At 39.5% G+C, this 15627-nt stretch overlaps 1 protein-coding gene across 6 annotated transcripts in view; it reads right to left on the bottom strand.

Moving 5' to 3' along the window:
- The window catches only part of TJP1 (tight junction protein 1), a 242759-nt gene that overhangs the window by 55469 nt on the left and 171663 nt on the right, over positions 1-15627 (bottom strand). For all 6 annotated transcript variants that reach the window (XM_039479941.2, XM_039479944.2, XM_039479939.2 and 3 more), the window contains 4 exons: positions 13672-13796; positions 12520-12622; positions 3964-4240; positions 79-182 (listed from right to left, as the gene is read on the bottom strand). In XM_039479941.2, coding sequence (XP_039335875.2) covers positions 79-182; positions 3964-4240; positions 12520-12622; positions 13672-13796 — 609 coding nt within the window. The remainder of the gene's footprint in view (positions 1-78; positions 183-3963; positions 4241-12519; positions 12623-13671; positions 13797-15627) is intronic.

Raw genomic sequence — 15627 nt, 5'->3', positions numbered from 1 at the left:
ACAAGAGCACAAACTACATGGTAACTCTAGAATTTGTCTTCTATTTCAGTTCATTGAAATATAAGAACATGACTATACCTTCAATACAACATCACCTTCTTGAATATTGCCATCTCTTGCTGCCAAACTATCTTGTGAAATTTCTTTAACAAATATATGGCTCGCCAATCGAAGACCATATTCTGAAATAATATTATTAAATGTTTTTAGTGTTACATCCTAAGACATCTAAATAGATTTTACAAGTATACAACTAAACTAATAACCACTGCATAGAGTTTTTAAGTACAATTGAGAAAAAGAAATTTTCTTGGCCACTCTGCAAATAAGACATTCCCTCTGATTAGCAAGTCTGCAATGTCTCCGCGAAAGCAAAGTGTAAATGTATGGTTCAAATGAAGGACGGATACCCTGTGCTCAAATGAAGGACGGATACCCTGTGCTCCCATATTACTGAAAAGGAAAAAAGCCCCAAGAAGACACTGTTTCTTTTTGACCAAGCATTGATACACTAGCTCTTCAGAATGCTTAAGGAATATAATTTTCTTTCAGAGACAGGGTCTCACTATGTTGCAACGCTGGACTTGAATTCCTGGAGTCAAACAACCCTCCTGCCTCAGGCTCCAGAGTAGCTGGGAATAACAAACATGTGTCACACTATGTCTGCCTAGAAATAGAATTCTAAACAGTAAACTGCTTGAGGTTTGAAAAACTTTGAAATACTATTTTATTGATGGCTGTTACCATGCATACACTATTTCTATTTTTCACAGCTCTGAGATCAAAAATTTTCTGATTCTACACCCCCCTAACACCAGAGAGACACACACAGCAGCATATACTAAGTATGAGTGCAAAGGCTTACAACCAGTCAGGCTGATGTGGGCAGGACATGTAATGCCAGTCCTCTCCTTTAAACAACCAACAAAGTGTCCAAGAGTGAAGTTGAAGAAATTACTAGCAGAGTCCAGAGAACTGCCCAAGTTATTCGAACAGCTGCAGAAAAATACATTTTAAGAAAAATAAGACCAATAACTACATCTATCAATATACTAAGGATTGTCCCTGATTCTGTGGAGAGTCTTACTGCATTAAAAACAAAACTAAAAACCAAGATGGAAAACAGAAAATTGTTTTGAATATGGAATAAATTAGCAGACCTACTACCTAAGTGTCTAAAAATTACATCAGAGTTACAGTTTAACTTAAAACAAACATTCAGGCTGGGTGCAGTGGCTTATGCCTGTAATCCCAGCACTTTGGGAGGCCGAGGTGGGCGGATCACGAGGTCAAGAGATCGAGACCATCCTGGCCAACATGGTGAAACCCCATCTCTATTAAAAAATACAAAAATTAGCTGGGCATGGTGGTGTGTGCCTGTAGTCCCAGCTACTCGGGAGGTTGAGGCAGGAGAATTACTTGATCCCAAGAGGCGGATACCGCAGTGAGCCGAGGTTGTTCCACTGCACTCCGTCCTGGTGCCTGGTGACAGAGCAAGACCGTCTCAAAAACAGACAAACAAACAAACAAACAAACAAACAAAAACATGCAAAGAGGACTCACAGACAGAAACAGAATCAGGGTAAAGAAAATGGCGTATTAGGAGATACAGGCAAGGAGTAAGGCAGTCAACCATATGGTCATTACATGACAGAAGGATGCGGTATTGGTTAAAAGACTTCTTCAAGATTAAATACATATAAATGACCATTACACAGATGACCCAAAATATCCCTTGTACATTAGTTTATTCATTCATTCTAAATACTTCTTGGGGGTATATACCAACTAGGTACCAGGTACCAGGAATAAGGGAGAAAGCAGCAAACGAGACAGTTCCTGCTCTCTGGAAGTTTACAGCCAGTGGAAAAAGAGGATGATAGCAACTGCAAACGCGAAGAGTTCAGAGAGCAGAAACACAAGGTTCTGCACCTCCTGCGGGAGCAGAGAAGGCCTCCCCAAGGAAGAAATACTAAAGCTAAAACTTAAAGAAAGATTAAAACTAAATCTGAAGGGTTTGTGTGGGAGGGGATGTACGGGGTGAGTGCTGGCTGAAAACAAATGCACTGAGTTATGTAGAAAAAACCTGGTGGATTTATTGAAGTCGTTAAGTCTAGTGTGGCTGAAACTGAGAATGAATGAAGAAAAGGGTTGAAGAGTAAGAAGTGTCACATAGGATCCTTCACCCATGAAGAAATCTGCGGAATCAACTTAAAGGGATGCAAGAGACAACCCATGAGACCAAATGAGTCTAAGTAACAGATGACAGTGGCTTGGAAAAGGGTGGAGGCAGTGGAGAAAGAGTGGGATGAGTAAGCGTGGTACTCAGAAGTGAGGACATTCACCATGCAAGGGAAAAAAAGAGATGTCAAGGGTAACTACCATGTCATCTGGGAATGGCCTGGATAAATAGGAACACATTCAACAGAATACTTCATGAGAAATACAAAGAAAAATGTGGAGAGAGAGATGCGTTTCATTTGAGATGTGCTGTGTTTCAGGGACCTAAAGGAACATCTAAGTGAATATGCCTAAAAGCTAGAACATAAGAGTGTACAGATTTGGGCTGGAAAAAGAAGTTCTGCCATCACCAGCAGTGACTGGAAACAGGGGAACAGATGAGATTGCCTAAAGAAATTGTTATTCAACCTGAGGAAAAGAAAAAAAAATATTAAGTGGAAAAAAAGATTCTAGGAGAGAAACTGACAGAATGTTATAAAGGGCAGGGTGAGGAGAATGAGTTTGCAAAAGACACAGAAAGAAAGGTGGGGGGTTGAATACCAGAAAGATGCAGTATTACCAAAAGACAACTTTATTTTTAAAAGTAAGGAGTGGTTAACCATGTGAGATGACACTGGAAAGACAAGCAAGCTAGAGACTGAAAAAATTAGATTTAGTGTGAACATTTTTGGGGGAAGATGGGGAAAGATACTAGACCAGAGAGGGTTGAGAAGTAAGAGTGAAACGAAGTAGAAACAGCAAATGTCGAAAACTTCACTGAGAAGTCTGCTCTAGAGTGGGGGTAGGGAATACTACCTAGGAGATATGCCAAGCATTAAGGCAGATCAAAGTAAGGCTTGATAATATTCCTAATGTAATGCCCTTTATATAATCAGCCATGCATGCCCAAAGGTAGAGGAAGCCACAGTCAGATCCATTTTTTATCAAATTTAATAAGCATGAGGGAAAGCAGCTGAGCTTCAGTTTCAGAAACTTCAAAGAAATCCTGCATTATACAGAAACATGGTATAAGGGGTTCTTTTTAATTCCTCCATTTAAAAAAAGTCTGGAGTGAGGGGGAATAAGTCCCAGCAGGGTGCAGTGGCTTCCCACCTGTAATTCCAGCACTGTGGAAGGCCAAGGCAGGTGGATTGCTTGAGCTCAGGTGGATTAAGTTTGAGACTAGCCTGGGCAACATGGCAAAACCCTGTCTCTATCCAAAATTTAAAAATTAGCTGGACATGGTGGTGTGCACTTGCAGTCCCAGCTACTAGGGAGGCTGAGATGGGAGGATTGCTTGAGCCCAGGAGGCAAAGTTTGCAGTGAGCTGAGATCATGCCACTGCACTCCAGCCTGGGTAACAGAGCCAGACCTTGTAACAACAACAACAACAAAGTCCCAGGATTTCTCTCCATAATTATACTACTAACAGTTAAGAAAAACACTGAATTTCAATTTGGTGATACTGTGACATTTCTTGTTAGCATAATTTGTATTTGGCTGTTCTGATCACAACAACAAATCCAAAAGCCAACTACTGGACAATTCACTTGAAGTCCTACCTGTTCCAATAGAGAAAATGAACAGTCCCTGAAACCTGCCATAACAAGATCTGACTTACAGCAATAGAACACAAACACTAAGACAACAAGGCAAAGACATGAAGAGACAGCAACTGTACTTCTCATTAAAATTGTTTTAAATTTTCATGAGAAAATAACCCCAAGAGTTGGCAGAGAATACCTTCATTTTTCCGGGATTTCACCAAGGTGACTTTGGTAGGTTTGGCAGGCTGGCTAGAAGCCACTGACCGCCTGTCTGATCGTGGAGACAAGCTCCTCTCTCTACTTGCACTTCTCTCCCTCGGCCACATCTTCTCACTCCTTCTGTTAACCACGCCACTCCGGCTACTTCTTGGATCATGTATTTCGTCATCATAACTATCTTCTTCATTATCAGATACTGGTTCAGGATCAGGACGACTTACTGGTATTTGAACTTTCTTCTTCCTTCTAATTGTCTGCAAGTAAAAAAGGTTATACAACAAGCTGACTGATTTTCATATATGTACATTCAGTTCCAAAGAGAAAGGAACATTACATGTCTCTTGTCCCATATTAATTATGAACCAGCAAGAAACAATACACAAAAAATTACAACGAATTGCTAAGGAATACATTTCCATAAAGGCTGTGTTTTCTGCTCTCTTGATAAACAGATCTGGTTAAGCACAAATTAGAAAGAATGAGCCTAAAAACAAGTTTATTTACTTCCCACAGAAAGCTCTTCCTGGTGTAATAATCACAAGCTTACAGGGACACTAACAACTGCTGGTGGTTTGAATAAAAAGGACAGCACTGTATCCTAAGGCCATCAAATATATTCCAGGTGCTACCAAAACTACAGCAAACTTCCAAGTCTAACTTGATTCCTTAAAACGCTGAATGTATCATTATCAAGGCACACAACTGCCCCAGACCTCTAAGATAAGTTTATTCTACAGCCACACTAACATTGAATAAAATGTTGGAGCAAATGAATTCAGCTGTACTTCACCAACACAAACTGCTTTCAGTCTCTGGATCTCTCCAATTTGTATTTGCCCTCTAGGTCCAAATTCTTCCCTCTGGCATTCTTTTCTCAATGACTCTGGTAACTGGCTCTGTACTGTCTGTCCGCTTATTTCCTTCACTCTGTGCAAGCTGAAGATCTACATGTATTACACCTGCTGATGAAGTGGCCCTGTAATCCGTGGACTACACTTTGCCTTCCCACAATAGCGTACATTTGACCTCACTGTAGTTCTGCAAGATCTTCTTGTGTATCACTCCTTGTCTTCTACTTCGGACACCTTGATCTGCTGAAACTTTTCATTATCTTATTTCCAATTTCTTCATCCTCTCTTATTCTCCGTTCATTAGTTCCATCCTGGTTTCACTTGCATCCCTCCACCAAGTTTGCATGAGACATCCTACTGCCATACTTGAATAACTTTCTACTGACCCCTCAAATCATCTGCCATGACAAACTGCAGTCCTGTGTTACCTTCCCTTCCACACTTTGCTGATTAGGCCCTATATAAATCCATTTTACAGAAGTCTTGTTCTTGTTCGGCAATCCTTTTATCTACATCTTGTAGCCTCTCGATTAAATTTGCTAATGCAGGTATTCCACAACCATTCTTCAAGATCCGAGTCACTCAGCCCGCTTTAAGAAGGTCAGTACCATTTTACCCCCACTTCCCTCCTAAATATTTTCAGTATCTCATTTATTTGATCCTCCTTCCTTTTGGCCTCAAAGACCAAGGTGATCATCTTCCTGGATGAATGAAACCCTTGTATTTGCATTTTCATTCTTATCCCTACCTACCTCTAAGACTTTTTTCTTCAACTTACCTGCAACTTCAATCTTTTATTTACCTAAAATCTGTCCTCGCCTACTAAGCTCCCAATTAATCTTCTATTTCTGTGTCTTGCTATTCACCTGCATGTTAGCATCTTATCTCTTCTTCAGAGGGCTGATCAAGAAGCAGCAGAGGCCAGCACATGTGGAAAGGACGACAGCCAATGCCCTGTTAGGAACTGAAAGAGAAAGGCTGCTCTTCCCATCGTGGGGCAACCACAGGTGAGGTCCTTATCGGGTAACATTTTCTGTGAAGTACTCCTAATGCTAGCTGCCTGCTTTTACATCTCACCTCTAACATATTGTAGTGGAAGCAACATATTACAGTGGAAGCAATAAATGGTATTAGTATTTTAATCTTCAGTTCCTTCCTAGTAATAAACAAACACAAAGTTATCAGATGAGCACTCAAGGCTTTCCTTATCATTCCTGTAAGAGTGTGCCACCTCTCTAGGATTCTACTGTACCTGACCTATCAACCTCAGATGATATGCATTCTATGGTTATCAGTATGCATACCTATCCAGCCCACTAAGATTCCATATCCTTGAGACAGACATTCCTTCGCATGCATTTAACTGTACATATAATACAATGCTTATATCTAGTAGGTGCTTACCTTATTGAAAGGTATCCAGTCCTATTATAATTCTCTACTTAAAAGTATATAAACAAATGTGAATAATATTTAGTAGGTATGACAACTAAGCTTCATTTTAACACTGAAAATTTTGAAATAAAAATGTTTAGGGAAAAAAATTTCTACTTCAAAACAGTTCAACTTAACTGAAGACTCAAATGTAAAATAAACAAAATGATAGCCGGGCGCGGTGGCTCAAGCCTGTAATCCCAGCACTTTGGGAGGCGGGCGGATCACGAGGTCAAGAGATCGAGACCATCCCGGTCAACATGGTGAAACCCCGTCTCTACTAAAAATACAAAAAATTAGCTGGGCATGGTGGTGCGTGCCTGTAATCCCAGCTACTCAGGAGGCTGAGTCAGGAGAATTGCCTGAACCCAGGAGGCGGAGGTTGCGGTGAGCCGAGATCGCGCCATTGCACTCCAGCCTGGGTAACAAGAGCGAAACTCCGTCTCAAAAAAAAAAAATAAATAAATAAATAAAATAAACAAAATGACATCATGCAAGAAATCGAATAAAACACCAGAGAGAGGCTTCCGCAACTAAAAGGCTTTGGAAACATGACACCAAGGCAGAACCAGTACAGTGAAAAGTCTCATAGACATGACAAAATAAAAATTAAAACTTAAATGTTGTAAGAAAATGATACAAAAATAACAAACCCAACTTTACATTCACAAAAGCAAGAGGATAACAACACATGAGGTATGTATGACAAAAGGCTAATAATTTGACTCCATAAAACACTCTAGTATGATCATCACCATCATATAAATGTAAGGAACATGAACAGGTAAATGAAAAAACAAATAGGGAGTAAATACATCATGAGAGGTTCAAATTCACTTGTGATTTAAAATGTTTCCTTTGAAACACCTGTTTAGTTTATCAGCTCAGCAAAGATTCAGACAATAGCCTACTAATTTTCTGAAGGACAAACTGGCAATACATGTATCAAAAGTCATTTAGGCCTTCTGACTCTGAAAAACCACTCTTAGAAAATTATTCTTAAAAATTAACTAAAGAAGTAGGTAGCAATATGATAATTTTCGCAGCTGAATTTAAATACACACACACACACACACACAAATATGGGCTGGGTGCAATGGCTCAAGCCTGTAATCCCAGTACTTTGGGAGGCCAAGGCGGGTGGATCAAGACATCGAGACCATCCTGGTCAACATGGTGAAACCCCGTCTCTACTAAAAATACAAAAAATTAGCTGGCACGTGCCTATAATCCCAGCTAGTCAGGAGGCAGAGGCAGGAGAACTGCCTGAATCCAGGAGGCGGAGGTTGCGGTGAGTTGAGATCGCGCCACTGCACTCCAGCCTGGGTAACAAGAGCGAAACTCCGTCTCAAAAAAAAAAAAAAAAAACTTGTAGACTGGACATGGAAATGTCCATGAATGAGTGGGCTGGATACATACAGGTACATGTGAAATGCTGCATTGCCATGTGGATACATATAGTCATGCGCCACATAAAACAATGGACAACAAATATTATAGATGCCCCATAATATTACAACAGAGCTGAAAAACTCCTATCACCTAGAGACGCATAGGGTCATAACGTTGTGGGCGCACTGCAGTACTCATGTTTGTGGAGATGCTGGGGAAACAAACCTAACATGCTGCCAAAGGAATAAAAGTGGAACAGATACAATTATGTACAGAATGTAACACTCGATAATGATCATGTTACTGGCTTATATATTTGCTATACTTTTTATCCTTATTCCAGAGTGTGTCCTACTTTTTTTTTTAAAGTTAACTGAGAAAACAGCCTCAGGCAGGTCCTTCAGGAGGTGTCCCACAAGAAGGCACTGCTGTCATAGGAAATGACAGCTCCAAGTGTGTTACTGGCCCTGAAGACCTCCCACTAGGACAAGTTGCAGAGGTGGAAGACAGTGATTCTGATGATCCTGACCCTGGGTCGGCCTTGGCTAATATGTGTGCATGTGTCTTTTTACCAAAAAAATTAAAAAGTAAAAAATAGAAAACTTTAGGCCAGGTGTGGTGGCTAACACCTGCAATCCCAGAACTTTGGGAGGCCAAGGTAGGCAGATCACTTGAGGTCAGGAGTTCAATACCAGCCTGGCTAACATGGCAAAACCCTGTCTCTACTAAAAATACAAAAATTAGCCAGATGTGGTAGCAGGCACCTGTAATCCCAGGGCTGAGGCACAACAATCACTTGAGCCAAGGAGGTGGAGGTTACAGCGAGCCAAGATCATGGTACCACACTTTAGCCTGGGCAACAGAGTGAAACTGTCTTAAAAAAACAAAAAAAATTTTAAATAGAAAAAAGTATTTGTGTATAACTGTACGATGTGTTTGTGTTTTAAGTGTTACTAAAAGAGTCAAGAAGTTAAAAAGTTTACAGGTTAAAAAAGTTTCAGTAAGCTAAGGTTAATTACTGAAGAAAGAAGACTTTTAAATAAATTTATAAAATATTAAATACATTAAAAATATTAAAATCTTAAAAATAAACTCAGTGCAGCCTAAATGGACAGTGTTTCTAAAGTGTACAGTAGTGTGTGGTACTGTCCTGGACTTCACATTCACTTGCTACTTACTCACTGACTCACTCAGAGCAACTTCTAATCCTGCAGGCTCCACTCATAGTGTCCTATACAGGCATATCATTTTTTTATTTGTTATGTATTTGTACTGTACTTTTTCCATGTTTAGACATACATACTTACCACTGTTTTACAAATGCCTACAGTATTCAGTACAGTAACATGTTGTATGGGGTTTACAGCCAAGGAGCAATCCGTCATACCATATAGCTTAAGTGTAGTAGGCTATACCTTTCAGGTTTGTTTAAGTACACTGATGTTCCCACAATGATGAAATCATGTAATGATGCATTTCTCAAGACCTATTCCCATCATTAAGCAACACATAACTGTTCTGAAATGCTCACAGAGGTTTTTGCTAGGAAGGTGTTTTTGTCTCTTCATCCACTTCTAACGCTTTATTAGTATGTTCAGAATTTTAGTAAATTATACAGGCTCATTGTGTTACAAACAATAACTATTTCCAGATTCCTTTCATCTATTGCTAAACAAAATTAAGCATACTTACGGCAGTTCTATCACCAAAGAGTTCTAACATCTTAATTCAATGGGAAAGAACTCATGTACTGAGCATAATGCCCAAAGGGCTCTCAGTTTGTGAAAAGATAATCCCATCAACAAAACACCCCGAAATGTAGGAGGCACAGCAGAGAAGACAGAGATCAGTAGAACAGAGAGTAGGGAAGAGAATCTGTTAGTTCACAATTGGGGAAAATAAACACCACATATATAATGGCTCTGGTTATGTCTGGGGATGAGGTTCAAAAATGCCTCTTATAATCAAAGGCCACACTCTCAGACATAGGGGTTTTATTCTAACAGTCGTAAGGCAATGAAAGCTTCAATGTAAATTAATGACATGATTGAAACCGTCAAAATGCAAAAATCAACAACTGCTGCTTCTTAAATTAAAATACCTTTCTGCCAAAAGCCTCTACAGCCTCTACCCACAGAGCAAAAACACCTTTCCAACTGATAAAGCTTTGAGCAGCCCCCAAATCCTTCTCTTTACATGCTGGGCCAAGAATGTGCTATTTCAAACACATTACTGATTTTAGACCTAACATGATTTCCATGTGGAAAAGTCTTGAGTACAGAAATGCAACTTTCTCAGATATATTATCAATGTAGGCTATGTGTGCCAAATTCGTTGCATGGAAAAACAAAACAGCTCAAGATCACAGAGGAATGGAGGGCTCAAAAAGTTGGGAAGTATGGGTGAAGCTCACCACACCTCAGATACAAGGGATAAAAAACAAGTTTCCTAAGGTGCTGGCCCTGGAATGTGCAGCAAGCTACCTGAAGAACACTCTGCAGAATAATGATGGTGCTCAGGATTAGCAGCTAATGCAAGAAACTCAAGCTCATTCAACTGATCAAACCCAACAAAACTATTAGCAATTTGCTGTTTTAAAACCAAAAAAATCAGCAATTTGCTTCTGTAAACAGTGCAACCTCATGTTATAAAAAACTACTTAAAAACTGTCATCCACTAGGCAGTCTGTTATAATTTTAAAGTAACACTGCAGTTGTAAAACTGGACTACAATGAGATTGTCAAAACATACAAAATAGAAGTCTGTTAATCTGGAACAATGCCATAACCAAACACTGGTCCTACTGCAATATGAGAGAACTCTCATCTCACCAGCAGTGATGCGGAGATAAGCCATACATATAGCAAAGCAGCCTACACAGGGCAGAAGGACAGAGCAAGTGATGGGTGCAGTCTCAGGAATATCCGTTCCAGCTTTTACCACTGCTCCCAGACATTAAAACTCAAAGCAGGCCTCCCTGCACCCACCCTTATCCTTTCCATCAGGTCTGCTGTGGTTCTGAGCATCTGCTGAGAGGCAGAAAGGTTCTCAAAGGGCAAGGCAGGGCACATCACCCAGCCTCTTCAGCTTTCTACACCTGAGCTGAAGCTTCAAGGCTACCTTTATCAGTCCGTTCAGAGGCAGGATGGAATAAAAACAGGAGAGGAAGCTGGGCACGGTGCCTCACCTAAGGATGGTGGCTCACCTGATGTGCAGGGCCTGTAATCCCAGTACTTTGGGAGACTGAAGTGGGTGGATCGCCTCAGGTCGGGAGTTCTGAGACCAGCCTGACCAGCATGGAGAAACCCTGTCTCTATTAAAAATACTAAATTAGCTGAGCGTGGTGGTGCATGCCTGTAATCCTGGCTACTTGGGAGGCAGAGGCAGGAGAATCACTTGCAGCTGGAAGGCAGAGGTTGCGGGACAAGCCAAGATCACGCCATTGCACTGCAGACTGGGTAACAAGAGTGATATTCTATCTCAAAAACAATCAAACAACAAACAAAACCGAGGAGGACCAAAGTGGATGAAATGGCTCCTGTAGTCCTCAAAGTGTGAATATCATTTTAAGTAAGACTTCTGGCTGGGCATGGTAGCTAATGCCTGTAATCCCAGCACTTTGGGAGGCCAGGGCAGGCAGATCACTTGAAGTCAGGGGTTCGAGACCAGCCTGGCCAATATGGCAAAACCCCATCGCTACTAAAAATACAAAAACTAGCTGGGCGTGGTGGCACTTGTCTGTGTTCCCAGCTACTTGGGAGGTTGAGGCCCAAGAATTGCTTGGACCCAGGAGGCAGAGGTTGCACTGAGCCAAGATCATGCCACTGCACTCCAGCCTGAGTGACAGAGTGAGGCTGTGTCTCAAAAAAATAAATAAAACTTTTACATTAAATCTACTGTGTTACATTCGCCAAGTTTTAACTGTGATTTGAGGCCAGTCATTAAGAGTTAATTGAATTTTTTTTCCCTTAATAAAAAGTAGACTTCTCAGAGAAATATGAAATGACTCTAGCTATACGGTAAAAAAGTAACATTAAATGTACTCTGAACAACTCTATAAAAAACAATCTCAGATCTTCTCTCTCCTCAAACTATCAGAGTAATAAGGAAAGGAGATGCTGACAAACATGTATTCAAGCGATAATGCAAAACTTGCCCAGTAAACCAATCTTATACCAGAAAATAGGGCCATATATTTCAAACTAACTACATACCAAGATCCAATCTAACTTCAGTACAGTCATGCGTCACTTGACAATGGGGATATATTATGAGAAGTGAATTGTTAGGCAATTCTGTCTTTGTGCAAACATCGCAGCATGCATCTTCCCAAATCCAGATGGTAAGGCCTACTACACACATGTCTATGCTACATGGGATAAGCTACTGCTCCCAGGTTACAAGCCTGTACAGCACGTTACTGGACTGAATACTACAGGGGACTGCAACACAATGGTAAGTATGTGTGTATCTAAACACGGTCAATACAGTACTATAATCTTATGGAATCAATCACTGTCGAATACGTGGTCTGTTGTTGACCAAAACACTGTCATGCAGCACGTGACTGCAGAGGAGGAAAAGAGGAGAAAACACTAAGCCAGAAAGAGGGAACTAGTCAATGGTCCCCTTTGCTTTTTAAACTGAAAAAAATCCTGGTATCTAAACTTTGAGAAAATAAACAAACCAGTGACAAACACCAGTGTTAGAAGAAACACTCTTAAGTGTAATACTAACTTTGGAACTACTGTTTCCATTTTCATTTTCTTAAATAGGAAGGATAAATTCAAATACCAGAAATGTACCAACAATACAGTTGAGGTACCTTTACTAAATTAAAGAGAAGAGATACTTACTATTTTCGCATTTTTCCCACTTTTCCTTAGTTGCTGAACAGCAAAAGCATGTTCGACATTATCCATTGAAACTCCATTAACCATTGCAACTCGGTCATTTTCCCTAGGGAAAAAAGGGCACAAAACAGTATGTGACAGAAAAACCTTTTGGTAAGTTTATGATGATATTTTCAAGATAGGTCCTTCTAAAATGTATTTTAATTGTGAGCTAATTAATAATTTCTCTTCAGATCAACAATAAAATAATGTCAATCGATTTACTTTCAGATCTCTCCACAGAATGTTTAACAAGTAACTAACAACAGGTCTTTAACTTTTTTAAGTAATTAACAAAGTATTTGCCCAAACAGGTATCACAATACATGAAATGATTCTTGGTAGTACAGTTACAGAGCATTAAATGATACTAAGTCATATAGCTGGAAAACTTATTCCCTTTTAAAAAGTAAACTTTTCAAAATTTAATTTTCTTTTAACTCTTCTAATTATAGTGTCATTATTTTGGTAGTATATTTTGTGTTTCTCTTTATCTTGCTAATCTTCATATGGCACAAAAAGGGTGCAAGACGGGGAGAGAGGCTTCTGAAAGCTAGATTCTACCCAAAATGGAATTAGAAATTTTTTCCACTGTTTTTACAGTTACACATTCTATTTAAAGTGAGTGAAAACAGCTTTTCACTTACCATAGAGATAAACCTTCCTTTTATTTTCTTTGGAGACAGGGTCTCGCTCTGTCACCCAGGCTGGAGTACAGTGGTGCAATCATGGCTCATTCCAGCCTCAGAATCCTAAGCTCAAGGGACTCTCCAGCCTCCCAATTAGTTGGGACTGCAGGCACCATGCCACCATTCCCAGCTAATTTTTACATTTTTCTGTAGGGATGGGGTCCTCCCTGTGATGCCCAGGTTGATATTCAATTCCTGGTCTCAAGTGATCCCTCTACCTCAGCCTCCCAAAGTGCTAGGATTACAGGAGTGAGCCACCATACCTGGCCGAAGTTTCCTGCTTAAGTAAACATGTTAATTTAAAGAAAAATATATGAACCATGGCACAGGTGGTGTGTGAATATAGCAAAATCACTAAGATAGTAGGCCAGTGCCTGAGGACAGGACACTGCTTGTCGCACAGGTGCCCACGGTAAGTAGCTCTTACTGTAGCTGTCCTTCAGCTGGTCCTCCTTTCAGCACATCTGAGATCACTATTGACGTTTCCCCACTCTGAAAATGAGGATTATCTCGTCCACCAGATATTGCAATTCCAAATCCAAATCCAGGAGCCTAAAGTAAAAATCACAGTAAAATATTGCTATTAAGGACAAAAATAATTGTTATATCATACTCTACAATCTAGAGAAGTTAAAATACAAAACTTACAATCTTAATACATCCATGATCCATAAACACTCACTCGCATGGTTCCCTATTAGAACTATCCTTGTATGAGAATGCAAACGCTAATAACTACTGGACATAAAAGAATATTTAAAATTGCCACCTATATACATGTTCTTTAAAAAACAAAGACATTTACAAATTATTAATGCTGAAATCCTGACTTTAGTTTTGATTATCAGAAGAGGCCCTGAGGAGACTGGCAGTGTCCAGTGTGATCATCATTCATACTGGCAACTGATTTAGGAGATGACAGACTTATCCAGCATTTGTCATTTTACATAATAAAATACCAACTGCTTTGGAAATCAAGTATTAGTTATTTCAACTTTCAACAACTTCTGCAAACTTCTAAAAAGCTCTACGGAATATAATGTCTTGCGCACACTATACCATAGAAGGTGTACCTTAGCAATACTGAACAAACATTGTAAAATTAGCTTTTTAAAAAACTAAATCACAAAAGTACACTTCTGAAAGAGCCTAGAATCTCTGCCACAATGACTCAGGACAGGCCAGTATAAAAAAAATTCAAAATATTTTCAAGTTATTAAAAGATTACCTAATCTGAAAGGACTCTATACTATTCTCTAGAAAGGAAATGGAGTACCTAGAGTAATCTAAAGAGTTATCATACATTTTCCTAAGGCTACAGAATCATTAAGCCAGATACATATGTTTTGTATAAAATTGTACAATTTAAACTGCCTGACAACAAAGGTAACAGCTTCCTCCCTCAGCTTTCCAGTCCTCAACAGAGGACACTATGTTCACCACAAATAGTGCATATATCACCTTTCCTCCTATCCCAAAGCCTACAAAAGTAGCAAAAGGAAAAAAAAAAGCCTCTTCTTAAAAAAGAATAAATACCAACTATTTCAAGTATCCATCAACTGATGAATGGATAAATAAAAGGTGGTATATCCATACAATGAAATATTGTATGTAAAAAGGAATGAAGTACTGATACACAGTACACAACATGAATGAACCTTGAAAACATCACGCTAAGGTGAAAACAGTTCACAAAGGTCAATATATTCTACTATTCCATTTACATAAAATGCTCAGAAAGGCATATCTATAGAGACAAAAACGCAATTGGTCGTTGTCTAGGGCTACACGGATTGGGGAGTGATAAGCCAATTGGTGTGAATTGTTTTTTTTCTCTTTTACAGTAATGAAAATGTTTTAAAATGGACTCTGGTGATGGTCACACAACTCTGAACATGCCAAAAACCAATGAACTGCATACCTGAATTGTATGGTATGTGAATTATATGGCAATAAAGTGAATATGAAAAGAAGTTAATATGAAAAAAGAAAATAATAACAAACAGGGAAATTTGTGAGTAACTGAACACAATGGTAACCATCTGAATCTCTTTATATATCTTCCCAAAATTTAATCAAACAAAAACAGATAAACTACAGTGGTCCTCCCTTATCCTCAGTTTCATGTTCTTGGCTTCAGTTACCTGAGGTCAACTGTAGTCTGAAAATTTTAAATGGAAAACTCCAGAAATAAACAATTTGTAAGATTTAAACTGCACACCATTACGAGTAGCGTGTTGACATCTTTTGCCATCCTGCTCCATCCCATCTAAGATGTGACTCATCCCTTTGTCCAGTGTCTCCATGCCATAGGGGCTCCTGCTTGTTACAGACATTCAGTAGCTGTCACAGTTATGAGATCAACTGTGGAGAGGTAGCACAA

The sequence above is a fragment of the Saimiri boliviensis genome, chromosome 5, assembly GCF_048565385.1.
Source record: "Saimiri boliviensis isolate mSaiBol1 chromosome 5, mSaiBol1.pri, whole genome shotgun sequence".
NCBI lineage: Eukaryota > Metazoa > Chordata > Mammalia > Primates > Cebidae > Saimiri > Saimiri boliviensis.
Note: the sequence above shows the minus strand (reverse complement) of the source record. Positions and strands in the feature narration are given on the sequence as shown.